Below are 13,817 nucleotides of genomic sequence, written 5' to 3'. Positions count from 1 at the left end.
GAGATAATGTCGAAGATGGCCGGAGAGAGCGAGAGCAACCTGAGGAAGGCCTTCGAGGAGGCTGAGAAGAACACGCCCTCTATCATCTTCATCGACGAGATCGACTCCATTGCTCCGAACAGGGAGAAGACTCACGGCGAGGTCGAGAGGCGCATCGTCTCCCAGCTGCTGACACTGATGGATGGCATGAAGGCCCGCGCGCACGTCATCGTCATGGGCGCGACGAACCGTCCCAACAGCATCGACCCTGCCTTGAGGCGATTCGGAAGGTTTGATCGCGAGATCGACATCGGCGTGCCGGACGAGGTCGGGCGTCTCGAAGTGCTCCGCATCCACACCAAGAACATGAAGCTGGATGAGGACGTCAACCTTGAGCTGATTGCCAAGGATACACATGGCTACGTGGGCGCCGACTTGGCCGCGCTCTGCACCGAGGCGGCGCTGCAGTGCATCAGGGAGAAGATGGACATGATCGACTTAGAGGACGACACCATTGATGCCGAGATCTTGAACTCCATGGCCGTCACCAATGACCACCTTAAAACAGCTCTCGTCGGCACGAACCCGTCTGCGCTTCGTGAAACCGTTGTGGAGGTGCCCAACGTCAGCTGGACCGATATTGGCGGCCTCGACGGCGTCAAGAGGGAGCTGCAAGAGACCGTCCAGTACCCGGTCGAGCACCCGGAGAAATTCGAGAAGTTTGGCATGTCGCCGTCCAAGGGCGTCCTCTTCTACGGGCCACCAGGATGCGGCAAGACCTTGCTGGCGAAGGCGATCGCCAACGAGTGCCAGGCCAACTTCATCAGCATCAAGGGGCCCGAGCTTCTCACCATGTGGTTCGGCGAGAGTGAGGCCAACGTGCGCGAGATCTTCGACAAGGCGCGTCAGTCTGCGCCGTGCGTCCTGTTCTTCGATGAGCTCGACTCCATCGCAACCCAGAGGGGCGGCAGGATGGGCGACGCCGGCGGCGCGGCGGACAGGGTCCTGAACCAGCTTCTCACAGAGATGGACGGCATGAACGCCAAGAAGACGGTCTTCATCATCGGAGCCACAAATAGGCCGGACATAATTGACTCGGCGTTGCTCCGTCCTGGCCGCCTGGACCAGCTCATCTACATCCCCTTGCCAGACGAGGCCTCGCGGCACCAGATCTTCAAGGCCTGCCTCAGGAAGTCTCCCGTGGCCAAGGACGTTGACCTCGGCGCGCTGGCAAGGTTCACCGCCGGCTTCAGCGGTGCCGACATCACGGAGATCTGCCAGAGAGCGTGCAAGTACGCCATCAGGGAGGACATTGAAAAGGACATGGAGAGGCAGAGGATGGAGAAAGACACCATGGATGTGGACGGCGGGCAGAAAGATGAGGAGATGGCAGAGATTAAGGCCGCTCACTTCGAGGAGTCGATGAAGTACGCGAGGAGGAGCGTGAGCGATGCCGACATCAGGAAGTACCAGGCCTTCGCGCAGACGCTGCAGCAGTCTAGGGGGTTCGGCACGGAGTTCCGCTTCCCGGCGCAGCCACAGGCGGCAGAAGCTGCTGCTGACACCACCTCGGCAGCTGATGAGGATGAAGACGATCTGTACAAGTGATCCAGGAACCATTGCTAGAACATGATGTACTAGAATAGAATATTATATACTGTTTTTGTTGTGTTTCCTCTTTGTCCACTTTATATTGTTGATTCTCTAAATGTATAAAATTTTCGTTCTTAAGAACTAAGAATTTACATCATATAAATACAGTACGTGATTTCGTGTCGCAAAGAAAGCGAACGTGATTTCGTGTCATTTTTAGGCAGTGAAACTAGCCTAAGCCGTTAGCTGAACCGTCCCTCTGTTCCTGCACAAAATTTGGAAGATACTCTGTTATTTTGGTTTGTCAGACACTTATACGCTTGAATATTTAACTTACTTGAGTAGAGGCAGTCTTGAACAGATGAGCCAAGGAAAAGAGTGGCCTGGGAGTGTCTAGTTATCAGTTATGTGTTTTTCCATTTCGTTTTAGGTCGTTTTTTATGTCCAGTCAGTTTGTGACACGTGTATTGTTGTAATTTCAGTCAATGCTCAGTCTGGAAAAAGTCTGTTTTCCATCCGGTTTCATGTCGAATTCTACCTTCCCGTCTTAGACCTTTAAGCAAATGTTTGCACTCAGCCCTTGCAAAAGCCTATTACCGTCCCACACAGACAAGAACAACCTGCTACTTAATTAGATGGTGTCGAAGACAATCATCATATTCAGTTCATTCAGAGTGTTGTTCTTGATGGTGGTCAGAACCGCTGCGCCAAACCCTAAGAAGGGAGGAATGAAAGACTACTAAGAACTAGACTCTAGCTCACTGACTGATAGCTTAGCCAGGTCATAGAGAAAATGAAGAAAGGAAAGCTGACTCCCAAATGAACTATCAAAGAACTAGGCATATGGAAACACAAAAGTGTCGAATAACTGAACTATGTGTCTTCCGTAGAATAACTGAACCCCGAGGGACAAATTGGAAATCAGTGGCAATTTGAAATGAATGAAAATACTTTTTCTAGTAAAAAATGAATAAAAATACATGGCAGACAAGACCCACAAACTCCTATAACCCTCACCAGTCACCACCTCGATCTAAGTCTGACAACAAAAGCACATAAATGGAAACTGCAGAGTTGATGGCTGAATGAATGGACATAGACTAACTGAAAAGAAAGAAGAAAACTGATCTTCTCTCTGTGTTCAACGAATACTCAGGAAGAATGAAGTACTGAAGAACTCTAGGATGCATCTCATGCATGAACTCGAAATAATTTGTTGACCGTTGTCTTCAGAAACTTCCAACAAGCTCTAATAAATTTTGGATACTGACCGACCACATACTGATAATGCAATTACTTCCTCTGGTGTGCCAAGGATAGGGCTAACGGAGGACAATGCAAGGTGGCTTGGGACTTGGTCTGTGCACCCGCGTGGGCAGGTGGTCTCGGCATCCCCAACTTGGCCTGGCTGAACACAGCAATGCAAGCAAGATGGGCGTGGTTGCAGCGCTCGGACCACACTAGACCCTGGGCTGAGTTTAGCATCAATGTCCCGAAGGAGTGGAAGCAACTCTTCCAAGCAGCGACGGTAGCTACGGTGGGAGACGGAAAGAACACGTTCTTCTGGGAGGATATAGGTGGCTGCACGGGCGAAGAGCACAGAAAATTGCTCCAAACATATACTCCCTCCGTTCAGAATTCTAGATACATCCATTTCCGAGACAAGTAATTCCGAACGGAGGGAGTACAAGAAAGTGTGTAGCAAGGCAAGAGCAACGCGAACAGTGCATCAGGCTCTCTCGGGGGGAAGTTGGGCACGTGATAGTGGACCGGAGCTCACCCCGACCCCTGCTCCAAGAATACCTGGGCCTCTGGGCTGCAGTCCATGACGAGTCCCTTCAAGAGGGAGCACAAGACTCGGTCTCCTGGGCTTGGGAGGCGAATCCTACATAATTTTGGAGGAGCCGGACGACGAAGCCTCAAAATCAGATGTCTCCGACGCGACCGGACTAATGAAATGGGCTTCTTTAAATTATGCAATACGTTCACCAGTCTTGGATCTTTAGAAAAAGAAATATCGATTCATCTCAATCTTGAAGGAAGAGATCGACGATTCCAAGTTCTTTTACCCCACTCAGAAAAAGTTTTCCGCCGGACGACTCGTAGGGGGTGAGAAGGGCCCTGACATTATAGCATGCAACTAATTCAGCTTTCGCTTCTGGGAGATCAGACGGAGCTCGATTAGTTTCTGCTAGACGAGGAGAAAAATGAAACTCTGAATTTTGTCCAATTTGAATCGATCTCAATTGATCCCTTGACAGTTCCTCGGAAAGTATCTCAGGCAATGAATGAGCAATTGACTGCACCCTTTACTGGTTCTGAAGTGTGACCTTTTTAAGATGTACCCTGAAAGGCCCCTGGCCCGGACGGCTATCCAGGCAAGCAGGACTGGATTCCATCACCGTCTGACGCACTTCACGCGTGGTGTGAGAGCAAGACCGGGTCCGGGCGCAGCGGGAAGGACATTTGGGCAATCCTCACTCTTGTAATGTGGGAGATATGAAAACACCGCAACGCAATTGTCTTCGACGGAGCAACACCTTTGATAAGTCATGTAATTGGTAGAATAGATGACGAGGGACGGGCGTGGAAGCAAGCGGGGCTGCTGAAAGGAGACATAGCCTCTTTCCTAGGAGAGTTGACAACGTGAGCTGCAGGGAGAGGATAGGCTTAGATGTTTCTTGTGTGGAATTGGGTTCCATGTAATTTGATCATGTAACACCAACGTGGAGGGGCTCTTTACCCCACTCCCTCTTTAATGCATAATATGCACTCTCGTGCGTATTCAAGAAAAAGAATTATCAAATGACAATGAAAACTAAATAACTAAAATGATAAATAGAGAATAACAATTACTGTTAGCTGCATGCATGCTCTCGTTCCCCTCCTTGCATGTCTGTTTCTCTTGGCTAATTGGTTACTGACAAAGAAACTTAGTGTGCACTATAAAGACTAAAATGCTGTACGCGTACCAAAAATTTAGGTGGATGGTTGACCTTAGCCTCACATTATTAAACACACACATACGCACCATGATGACGAGATACGTGGATAAAGTATTTCGTTGATGAGATACTTACCAGTTTAGCCATCAGAATATACAGGGCTTTGGTTTTTGCTGCTACAGCCACTAAAAAGTAACACCGCTTGAGCCCCGCCGGCAACAGGCAGCTCCTTCTTGGCTGCTACAGCCACTGGAAGTGACACCGCTGTCAGCGGTCTTGTACTGAAATGATAAACGAATATAGACTGAAAACACAATTTGATAGCTCATAAACTGAATATTGACTTAGGATGCCAGTGACACCCCCATTCAAACCATTTCTAGCGCGTTATTTGATCTGCAAATGAAGAATTGAAAACTGCGAAACTAAAAAGGAAATAGAAATGAAAATTGTCTGAAAACATGCTAAACTAGATAACTAACCTACCTATGTGTGGTAACTCAAAAAACTGAAGAAAATGCCACCTTAACACTGAAAATTACTGATGCAAAACCACTGACTGCAGATATAACTCTCTAATCCCAAGAAAAAAAAACTATTTACCATCAGCCATCTGCATATTCTTGTTTTTTATCAACAAACTCTTAAGCTAAAAATCCCAGAATTCTAGTTTGCTTTTGAAGAAAAGTGAACAGGAAGTTATAGAAATAGAGTCATTGTAAAACTTGGACTGAAGAATGAAAGTAGTTCAGAACTAAAAAAATGAAATAACTTATTAAAGGAAAAAAATAATGACTAAGAAACAGATTTTACTGATGTAAAGATTGACCGAACATTTACTAAGAAAAACAGAAAAACAAAGGGGCTTAAAATCTAGATACTAACGAAAAGATAACCCAAACTGAAGAAAATGACACCTAACACTGAAACTAAACACGAAACTGAACAAAATGACACCTAACCCTAAAAGTACGGACGAAAACTGATGAAGTTGAGAAAAAGCTAAATGAAAGAGTCAATGAAAACTGAATAATTAATAAAAAAGAGAAAAAACAAAAGGTGAGATAAACTGAAAACTCAAGAAGATGACTAAATAATTAAAAGACGGTGAATGAAGCAAGCAAAATGCCAAAGAAAGTTACTAAAGTGAAAAAAAACATCGACTGAAGAAAACAAAATGAAGAATGAACAAACTGAATAAACAAATGGCTGAAGAATGATACTGGAATAAATGCCTAAACTAAGAATAAAGGGATTGAAGGTAAAATGAAAACTGAAGAATGAAAGGAGAACAATGACAAGAAAAAGAAAGAAGTAAATGAAAAGTTTTCAATAAACAGTATGAGAAAAATGAGAAGGACTAAACAAAGAAAGGGAGAACAGCCACAAGACTAACGAAAGTGAATGAAAGAAAAAAGAAGGAAAGATTGCTCAAAAGGACTCTGATGAAACAACGAATGGGGACTACAAGTACACTTTTCTTCAGTGACTGACATGGTAAAAAGAGACACTGAAAAAACTGAGAAGAGAGACATTGATTATTCAGAATAACACCACAGAAGAAAGAAAGATAGATGAATACTAACAATATAATTTTCTTCAATTAATCTGAAGATTGATTGAAGAATGAATTAACACACAAGCAAATGAGCAAGTGTATATAAACATGACTTAAGAGATTCTTAGTGTGAAATTGGGTAGCACGAAGGGCAAGGAATGTGAGATTGTATCGAAGCGTCTCAATGCCCATACATGAGCACCCACATGTTATATATTGATATTGTGGTTTAGGTTACAAGAAAAGGTTGTTGGAGATCAACCGTATAGGAGATTACAGGAGGTATAAGATAGAGATAAGAAAATATCTAAACTATCTCTAGTTACAACAATATCAGCCAGATAAATCGGCGCACCACATCTCCTGAACCTATACGTTTAACACCCTCCCATAATAAGAACTTTACTAAGTTAAGATTACGCTTGAATTCTTCAAACGCCCTTGTAGGTAGCGCCTTTGTAAAACCATCAGCAACTTGATCTTTTGAATGTACAAACTGTATCTCCAGTTCTTTGCTTGCAACTCTTTCCCTCACAAAATGATAATCAATCTCAATATGCTTAGTCCATGCATGAAAAACAGGATTAGCTGAAAGATACGTGGCACCTAGATTATCACACCAAAGACATGGAGGTGGAGAATGATGTATTCCAAGCTCTGTAAGCATGGACTTAACCCATATAATTTCTGCCGTTGCATTTGCCAATGCTTTATACTCTGCTTCAGTACTTGATCTTGACACTATAGCTTGTTTCCTTGCACAGCATGAAATTAAATTGGGTCCAAGGAATATGGCAAATCCTCCTGTAGACCTTCTATCATCCAAACAACCTGCCCAATCAGAGTCAGAGAAAGCACTAACCAGTGTGGACGGTGACTTACAAAAAGTCAAACCAAGCCCTAGTGTACCCTTCACATATCTCAGTATGCGTTTGGCAGCTGTCCAATGTGATGTTGTAGGTGCATTAAAAAATTAACCAACTTTGTTCACGGCAAAAGAAATATCAAGTCTAGTCAAGGTCAAATACAGAAGTGCACCAACCAAACTTTTGTACCTGGTGCCATTCTCCTGATCCAGGAGTTCTCCTTCTGCAAGAGACAACTTTTCTATGCTAGATAATGGAGTTGATGATGATTTACAACCCTGCAAGCCAGCTTTGTTCAAAAGATCAGTTGCATATTTTTCCTGTGACAGATGAAGACCACCTTCCTTGTTTCTCTTAACTTCTATGCCAAGAAAGAAGTGCAAATCTCCTAAGTCCTTAAGAGTAAACTCTGAATTTAAATCCTTCAACAAGGTTGTCACTGCTTCATTTAATGAGCTTGTAACAATAATGTCATCAACATAAATAAGCACAAAAATAGAAGTATGTGACTTATTGTAAATAAACAAGGATGTGTCAGACTTTGAAGGAACAAAACCAAGCGCTTGTAACTTTGAACTCAACCGAGAATACCATGCCCTAGAAGCCTGTTTCAGTCCATAAAGAGACTTATCTAGCCTGCATATGTGAAAAGGTTTGCTTTTGTCCTCAAAACCAGGAGGTTGTTTCATGTAATCTTCCTCTTCCAGGACACCATGAAGGAACGCATTCTGCACATCTAGCTGTCTAAGGCACCACCCTCTGGATACAGCAATAGACAAAACAAGACGTATAGTGGCGGCTTTAACAACGGGACTGAACGTATCTTCATAGTCTATGTCATATCTCTGTTTGAATTCCTTTGCAACAAGTCTAGCCTTATATTTGTCTACAGTACCATCTGACTTTTTCTTTATTCTGAATACCCATTTGCAATCAATCAAAATTTTACCTTGTTCTGAAGGAACTAGATGCCAGGTTTTATTTTTCTGAAGTGCTTGGAATTCTTCTTCCATAGTTTTTCTCCACCTTGCATCTTTGCATGCTTCCTGAAACATACTAGGTTCTCCTGTGGAGCAGGTTAAACCAAACCTAACTTTATAATTAACAGGTTGAATTACACCCGCTCTTAACCTTGTACGCGGCGGGGTTTGAACTTGCTGCACCGCTGCATCAGAAACTGTCACAGACGATCCTGAAGACTGGTCTGCTACAGGAGTTCTCGGCGATCCCGGAGCAGATTCGCTGTTGGTGGCAGATGTTGGATCTTCTGTGGCCAGGCCAAGGCGTGACGTGGAGGCGGGCGGCACAGAAGATCTTGGCTCTAGATGAGATTCCAACTCCTCAATGTATTTCTTGCCATCAATGGCAATGGACATTATTTCCATGAAGTTGGAACAAGCATTTTTATTTTTATGAAGAGCTTTAAAAATCATTTCCCCGCTTGTTCTTTGATTTTTCTGCTCAATGCATGCTTTAGTTTATGTTTCTTGGTGTGCAATGTGCTCAATCTATCTTTTTTTTACCAATTTTGGTTGATGGTCGATCGAGAGGTGGTAGATACAGATGCAAAAAGAGAGGTGCATATTTGAGACCTTGCTTACTATAGAAAATAACTCTATATGTTATGCTTCAAGGAAATAATGTGCATAATTAGGTCTGGTGCTTTTAACTGAACATGTTGATATGGACATTGCTTCCTTCGTGCTTCACCGGCGTTGATGCCACAAACCACAAGTTGCTCCATCTTGTGATAATGTTTTTGGATTTAGCTTGTAAAGGACAATTGATCTTCTTCATTGGTTGTAGCTATCTAAGGTAGATGAGGATGAATGAAGGATTTGGCCAGGAACTCAATCAGACCATTGGATTGAAGCTGTAGGTATACTTTGGCTGCTTTTCCTGTCCTTTTTGTTCCTCTTTTCATGTGTGTGTAAGATGTTCTCTCGCCTTTTTTTGGCTTTAGAGCCTCAAATATTATAAGCATATGTTGCCGATTAGTAGGTAATGAATTGACAATATTTTGATCTATATTGACTCTCATTCTCTATTTTTAGGGGACAATGCAAAGATATGAAGGGATGGCCTTTCGTTCAGAACATGGTCTTTTGTTTGAAAGGGTCTAGCTTTTACTGTGAACTAATTCTCATGATCTTATTTTGGAGTGATGGATTATTACATATATTAGGTACTTTACTACTTATCATGATTCTATTTTGGAGTGTTAGAAACCATTTTTTGGTCTCCTGTCATGTCGTCTCAGATTATAATTTTGGTGTTCTGGTGCGCAGTGGTCGAATTCGGTGGTGTCGGATGCTGGCAGGTCACGGGGTTAGAGAAAAGGAACCTGACACAGTGTTCTAAACAGGCGGTCATGGTCATTGACCAGGTGTCGAAGGGCTTGGTGGCAATTTTCACGGAGTAAGAATATGCCTGCAAGCGCTCATTTCTCATATGCCTGCCCACTCCTCCCTTTCATGAAGCTTTCTTTTATTTCTCTAAAATTTCTCTGAATTTGCAATGTGTGGCTCTGAGAAAGACATAAGAGGAATAAGTTATGGCAAGGTTTTGGTGAAGAGCATTATTTCCCTACCTTGTGACAATTTTGGTCCTCTGACATGGATTTCATGATTTGTGGTTACTGGTAAATATATGACGTTGGCAATTGATCTCTTTGTGATTGTTTGTGCGTCTGGTATGCTATTTCAGTTTAGATTCTTCACCATCATTGAAGTTCCATGGATCATTGAGCCTTAGTTTCTTCAAACCAGCCTTGCGATCTCCATGTCTCTTCTGAAAATTGAACCACATTACCATTTCTTCTTCTGAAAATTTTATATTCAAGATTACAAATTTGGCAGGTAACACTTCAACTCTAACTATATGTACTGCCATTGGTTATCTAATATATTTTCATGCATTCTATGCCTGAGCTGTTCTTCCTCTATTCTTTCCATTTGTGTTGCAGAGGCTGTCGCTCGCAAACCATAGGCCTCGTTCCAGCTGGGCTTGGTCGGCCTCCTCGAGGGGTATAGCTGCGCTCCGGTGTCGACTCCTCGACCAATGACGCTCCCTCCCAACCCTCCTCTTCATGCCTGCACCAATCTTCACTGTCGCTTGACGACATGGAGGTGAACACCGCTGCAACCATGGTGGCGCCCTCTCTGACCAAGGTGCTCTCATGTCACATCTTTTTTCTCGCGTCATGTACATGCTTGGAAGACGAGTGCAAGCCTTGCTTGCCAAAACCATTAATTAACCGGTCACCATTTCCATCAAATTTCATCAGGGATTGCCACGCCGAGAAAAGAAAGGAAGATTCGCAACAAAACTGTATGTGGACCGCTCCATTACTATTTCTGCTAGAAATTCTGATGTAAAAAAAAAGGGCAGCCCGGTGCATGTAGCTCCCGCTTGCGCAGGGTCCAGGGAAGGGTCCGACCATTTTGGGTCTATAGTACGCAGCTTTTCCCTATATTTCTGTAAGAGGCTGTTTCCAGGACTTGAACCCATGACCTCATGGTCACAAGGCAGCAGCTTTGCCTCTGCTAGAAATTCCGATGTATACGTATAAAATCTGTTAGGTGTGCGCCACATGCCGACTTGAGTAGATCAGATCAGTTGCCTAAATAGATGAGTTTTCATACACCAATTTGATTTGCTGCTTGACCATGCCTTTGGCCAACACGCGTACAAGCTAGCTACTAGATCAACTGATTGATTGTTCTGGTGCAGCACACCACACACCAAGTAAAGGAAGCTCCATACCAAGTTTATACAGACTGCTCCCTTATAATTTCTGCTCTAATTTTAAGGTATGTATACACTCCGTGTTAGGTGTGTGCTGCTTGCCTGAGAAGGAGCTACCAAACAATCATGCTTTATATTTGGGGCGTGCAAGCTGGAAAGATCATTGGAAATTGATCCTATCAAAGGTAGTCATTCATTCCATGAAAGTGAAAGCTTGGGTGTAGCTACCAAAGTTCCATTGAAGAAAACGATATTGTACTTATAATGTATTACACTTGATTGAAACAGTTTACTTATTTGTTGCATGCCACACCAACATTTTATTCCTGTAGGTAAAAATAAGAAAATGAGTGGTGATGTGTGTCACCCCAGTTAGTTTTTCCCCAGATTTCTTTGATATACTGAAATGCTTATATTCATTACTTTGTGCGACTTTGAAGGAAGGTGCAAACTCCAGCCTGAAGGAATGGCTGATTGATTCAGCTATAGGAAGCAATCCTGTTCTGCTATTGATTGATGGAATCATATTTATGCAAGGGCGAGACTACACATGAGGCTGTCAAGCACACACATACCGAAGGAACTCTGGACATGTTAGTTTTATTTTTCCGTATGCTTTTAGATGGTTCAACCTTTCATTAATGAATTGATTGTTGCAAATCCGTACTCAAGAGCGCCTTCTAGAGATGGTGTATATATTTTAGTTTTTTAGTGTCCCACCCAGTAGCTCCCTCCGATATTGTCTTTACATTATTATTCTCTGTGAAATACCACTTTTAGCTTTCCTGGCACATCGTCTTGCTCTGTAAAAAAATAGACAAAAGTACCATTAATCCACAAGATTGATCCATTCATATGGGGTAGCGTCAGCGGATCAATCAATGGTAAATAAAGGCATATTGTATTTTCTTTCAAAAAATCATCGAGGAAAACATAGAGCTTTATGTTCGATTATGTTGACACCCCTGAACCCAAACCCTAAGCCGAATCAGGCGAGCTCTCGTTGCCGGATCGCTGGCCAATCGTCCGGTTGGCCGCCAGGTCAGTTCCGCACTGCCGCCAGCAACCGCCGTCCGTTGGATTCGGGTGTGGCGTTGGCTGGGAACCGTAAGGTGTTTGTCTGACGTGCCGTCCGCACCGGGGGGAGGGGGGGGGTCGGTTAACTCCAGGTATGAGCAGCTCCTGAACTTGATGGATGGATGTGTGCACACATGTAATGGGGTATCATGGTCATGTTGCTTGGTGTGCGGAGGCAACCTCATTTTTGGACCAAAAAGAGGGGCGATGATGACGACGACTGGCTGAAACAATCATGTCTTGAGCAATCAAGACAGACTTGGCTTGTGGGACTAAACAGAGCTGAAAAAGTCGGTGTCAGCGTTGGAGTTGCCCTTAGAGCCTACCCTTGCCTCTATTGTAGCCTGCTCAATTTTGTCGCTGATGTTGGATGATCTGTTCCTTGGACGGTCGTTCTGATGAGTGATAACCAGGGAAGTTCTCTTACACCATGATGGACCAAGAGATGTGGGTGTTGGCTTTGAAGATGAATGACATATTAAATGATAGACTGCCATCAAATGAAGTACAGTACAAATTGTACTACTTCGTTCGATCCATATTAACTGACGCACACTTAGTACAGTTAAATGATGAAATCATGTTTGATAATGATGGGACATTCAGCAATGACTACCTAATACCACTGCCTTCATGTCTTTGTCTTTCCATCTGGAAGTAGGTACAAGACTCGGCCTAACTTTAAAAGACTAAGCAAGTTAGTTAAGTTGATTGGCCTGATATATGTTTTTTTCCATTCTAAGGCAGAAAATTGGCGTCGGAGAAGTATAGCGGATCATAAAAAATATTAGGTCATTTTATTTTAAATGCCATTTTACTTCTCTTTTAAAGTGCATAATTCAACTGTGCGCCCACAATTGTTATTGCCAGCAAACAAGTTTCTGATTTTTTGCACTAACAATTCTCACGATACTTATGCAGGATGAAGAATATGAGCATCTGGAGTATATCATTCGCGGTGAGCCAATGCTAGGCTACAATGCTTATTATCCTGTTCTTATATTATCTTGCTTACTATATTCTTCGTACCATAGGTTTAAAGCTTAATTCTACTTTTCTCTTGATGAATGCTTAATCTCCTAACAATAAATAGTATTCAGCCTTTTTACATGTGCTACTTCATTTCGATCTTACCAAAAGGAAACTAAATTCAGGACCACCCCTTGCTATCCAATACCGCGGAGAACTTGAAAGGTATTGTCACTGGGGCAATGAAGTGAAGCTCTGTCAGCACCATGTGAACAAGTTGTTTGCCATGTTCCGCCGCAAAAAACCAGATATCAAATACTATGTCTGCACCATCAACAAAACATTCACAAAGCCAGGCCAACGGATGGTGAACTCCTTCCTTCCACTTCATTGAAAAAAGAATTATCTTTACTTATGCCTCGCAACTAAATTACTTACCTGACTAATCATCAGAAGTACAACCTGCAGTATGCTTTTGATTCACCAAATTGACTTTATTGCGAAATAACGAAAAAACTGCATACACTGCTATTAGCACCAGCACAACAATTCTCATCAACTTTCTACATTTAACTTTAGAAACTAATATTCATAGAGTCTGATATACATGTTTTCTTCCTTCCTATTGTTCTCCTTCACTAGAGTACCATACATACAGAAACAACCAATTTACATCTTATACTCCACGTAGGAAGGAATGTAGCATGCTATGCACCCTTCTTTTGATTCCTGCCATTATTTACTAATAAATGTTGTCACTATCCATATTTAAACCTTCTCGGTGTAGGAGTGACAAGACACTCTCCAATCCATTCAATTAATTCCCTTTTTCTCATCAGTATTTTCAGGTCAACTACACTGAAAGCAAACTAAGAGATTACATTGACCCAGATTATGATACGCTCAAGGTCGGGCTTGCAAACAGTGTTCTACACGCCAATTGTCGCATCATGCTAGGAACCGACAAGAGAGCCACCGTAACAACCAACTGGTCTGAGTTTTGCCCTCTTGCAAAAATCCATGAAAGAGACATATGTGCCTTTCGTTTCAAGGTCACCACAAAGCAGCGCCCTGGTTCTCATC

General features: G+C 43.1%; 1 protein-coding gene across 1 annotated transcript; it reads left to right on the top strand.

The window, feature by feature from the left end:
• Positions 1-6: 6 nt before the first annotated feature.
• Positions 7-1,587, top strand: LOC119350848 (cell division cycle protein 48 homolog). The gene has a single exon (XM_037618483.1). The coding sequence runs from the start codon at positions 7-9 to the stop codon at positions 1,585-1,587; it is 1,581 nt and encodes a 526-aa protein (XP_037474380.1).
• Positions 1,588-13,817: the final 12,230 nt, after the last annotated feature.

The sequence above is a fragment of the Triticum dicoccoides genome, chromosome 1B, assembly GCF_002162155.2.
Source record: "Triticum dicoccoides isolate Atlit2015 ecotype Zavitan chromosome 1B, WEW_v2.0, whole genome shotgun sequence".
In the NCBI taxonomy this organism is placed as follows: Eukaryota; Viridiplantae; Streptophyta; class Magnoliopsida; order Poales; family Poaceae; genus Triticum; species Triticum dicoccoides.
Note: the sequence above shows the minus strand (reverse complement) of the source record. Positions and strands in the feature narration are given on the sequence as shown.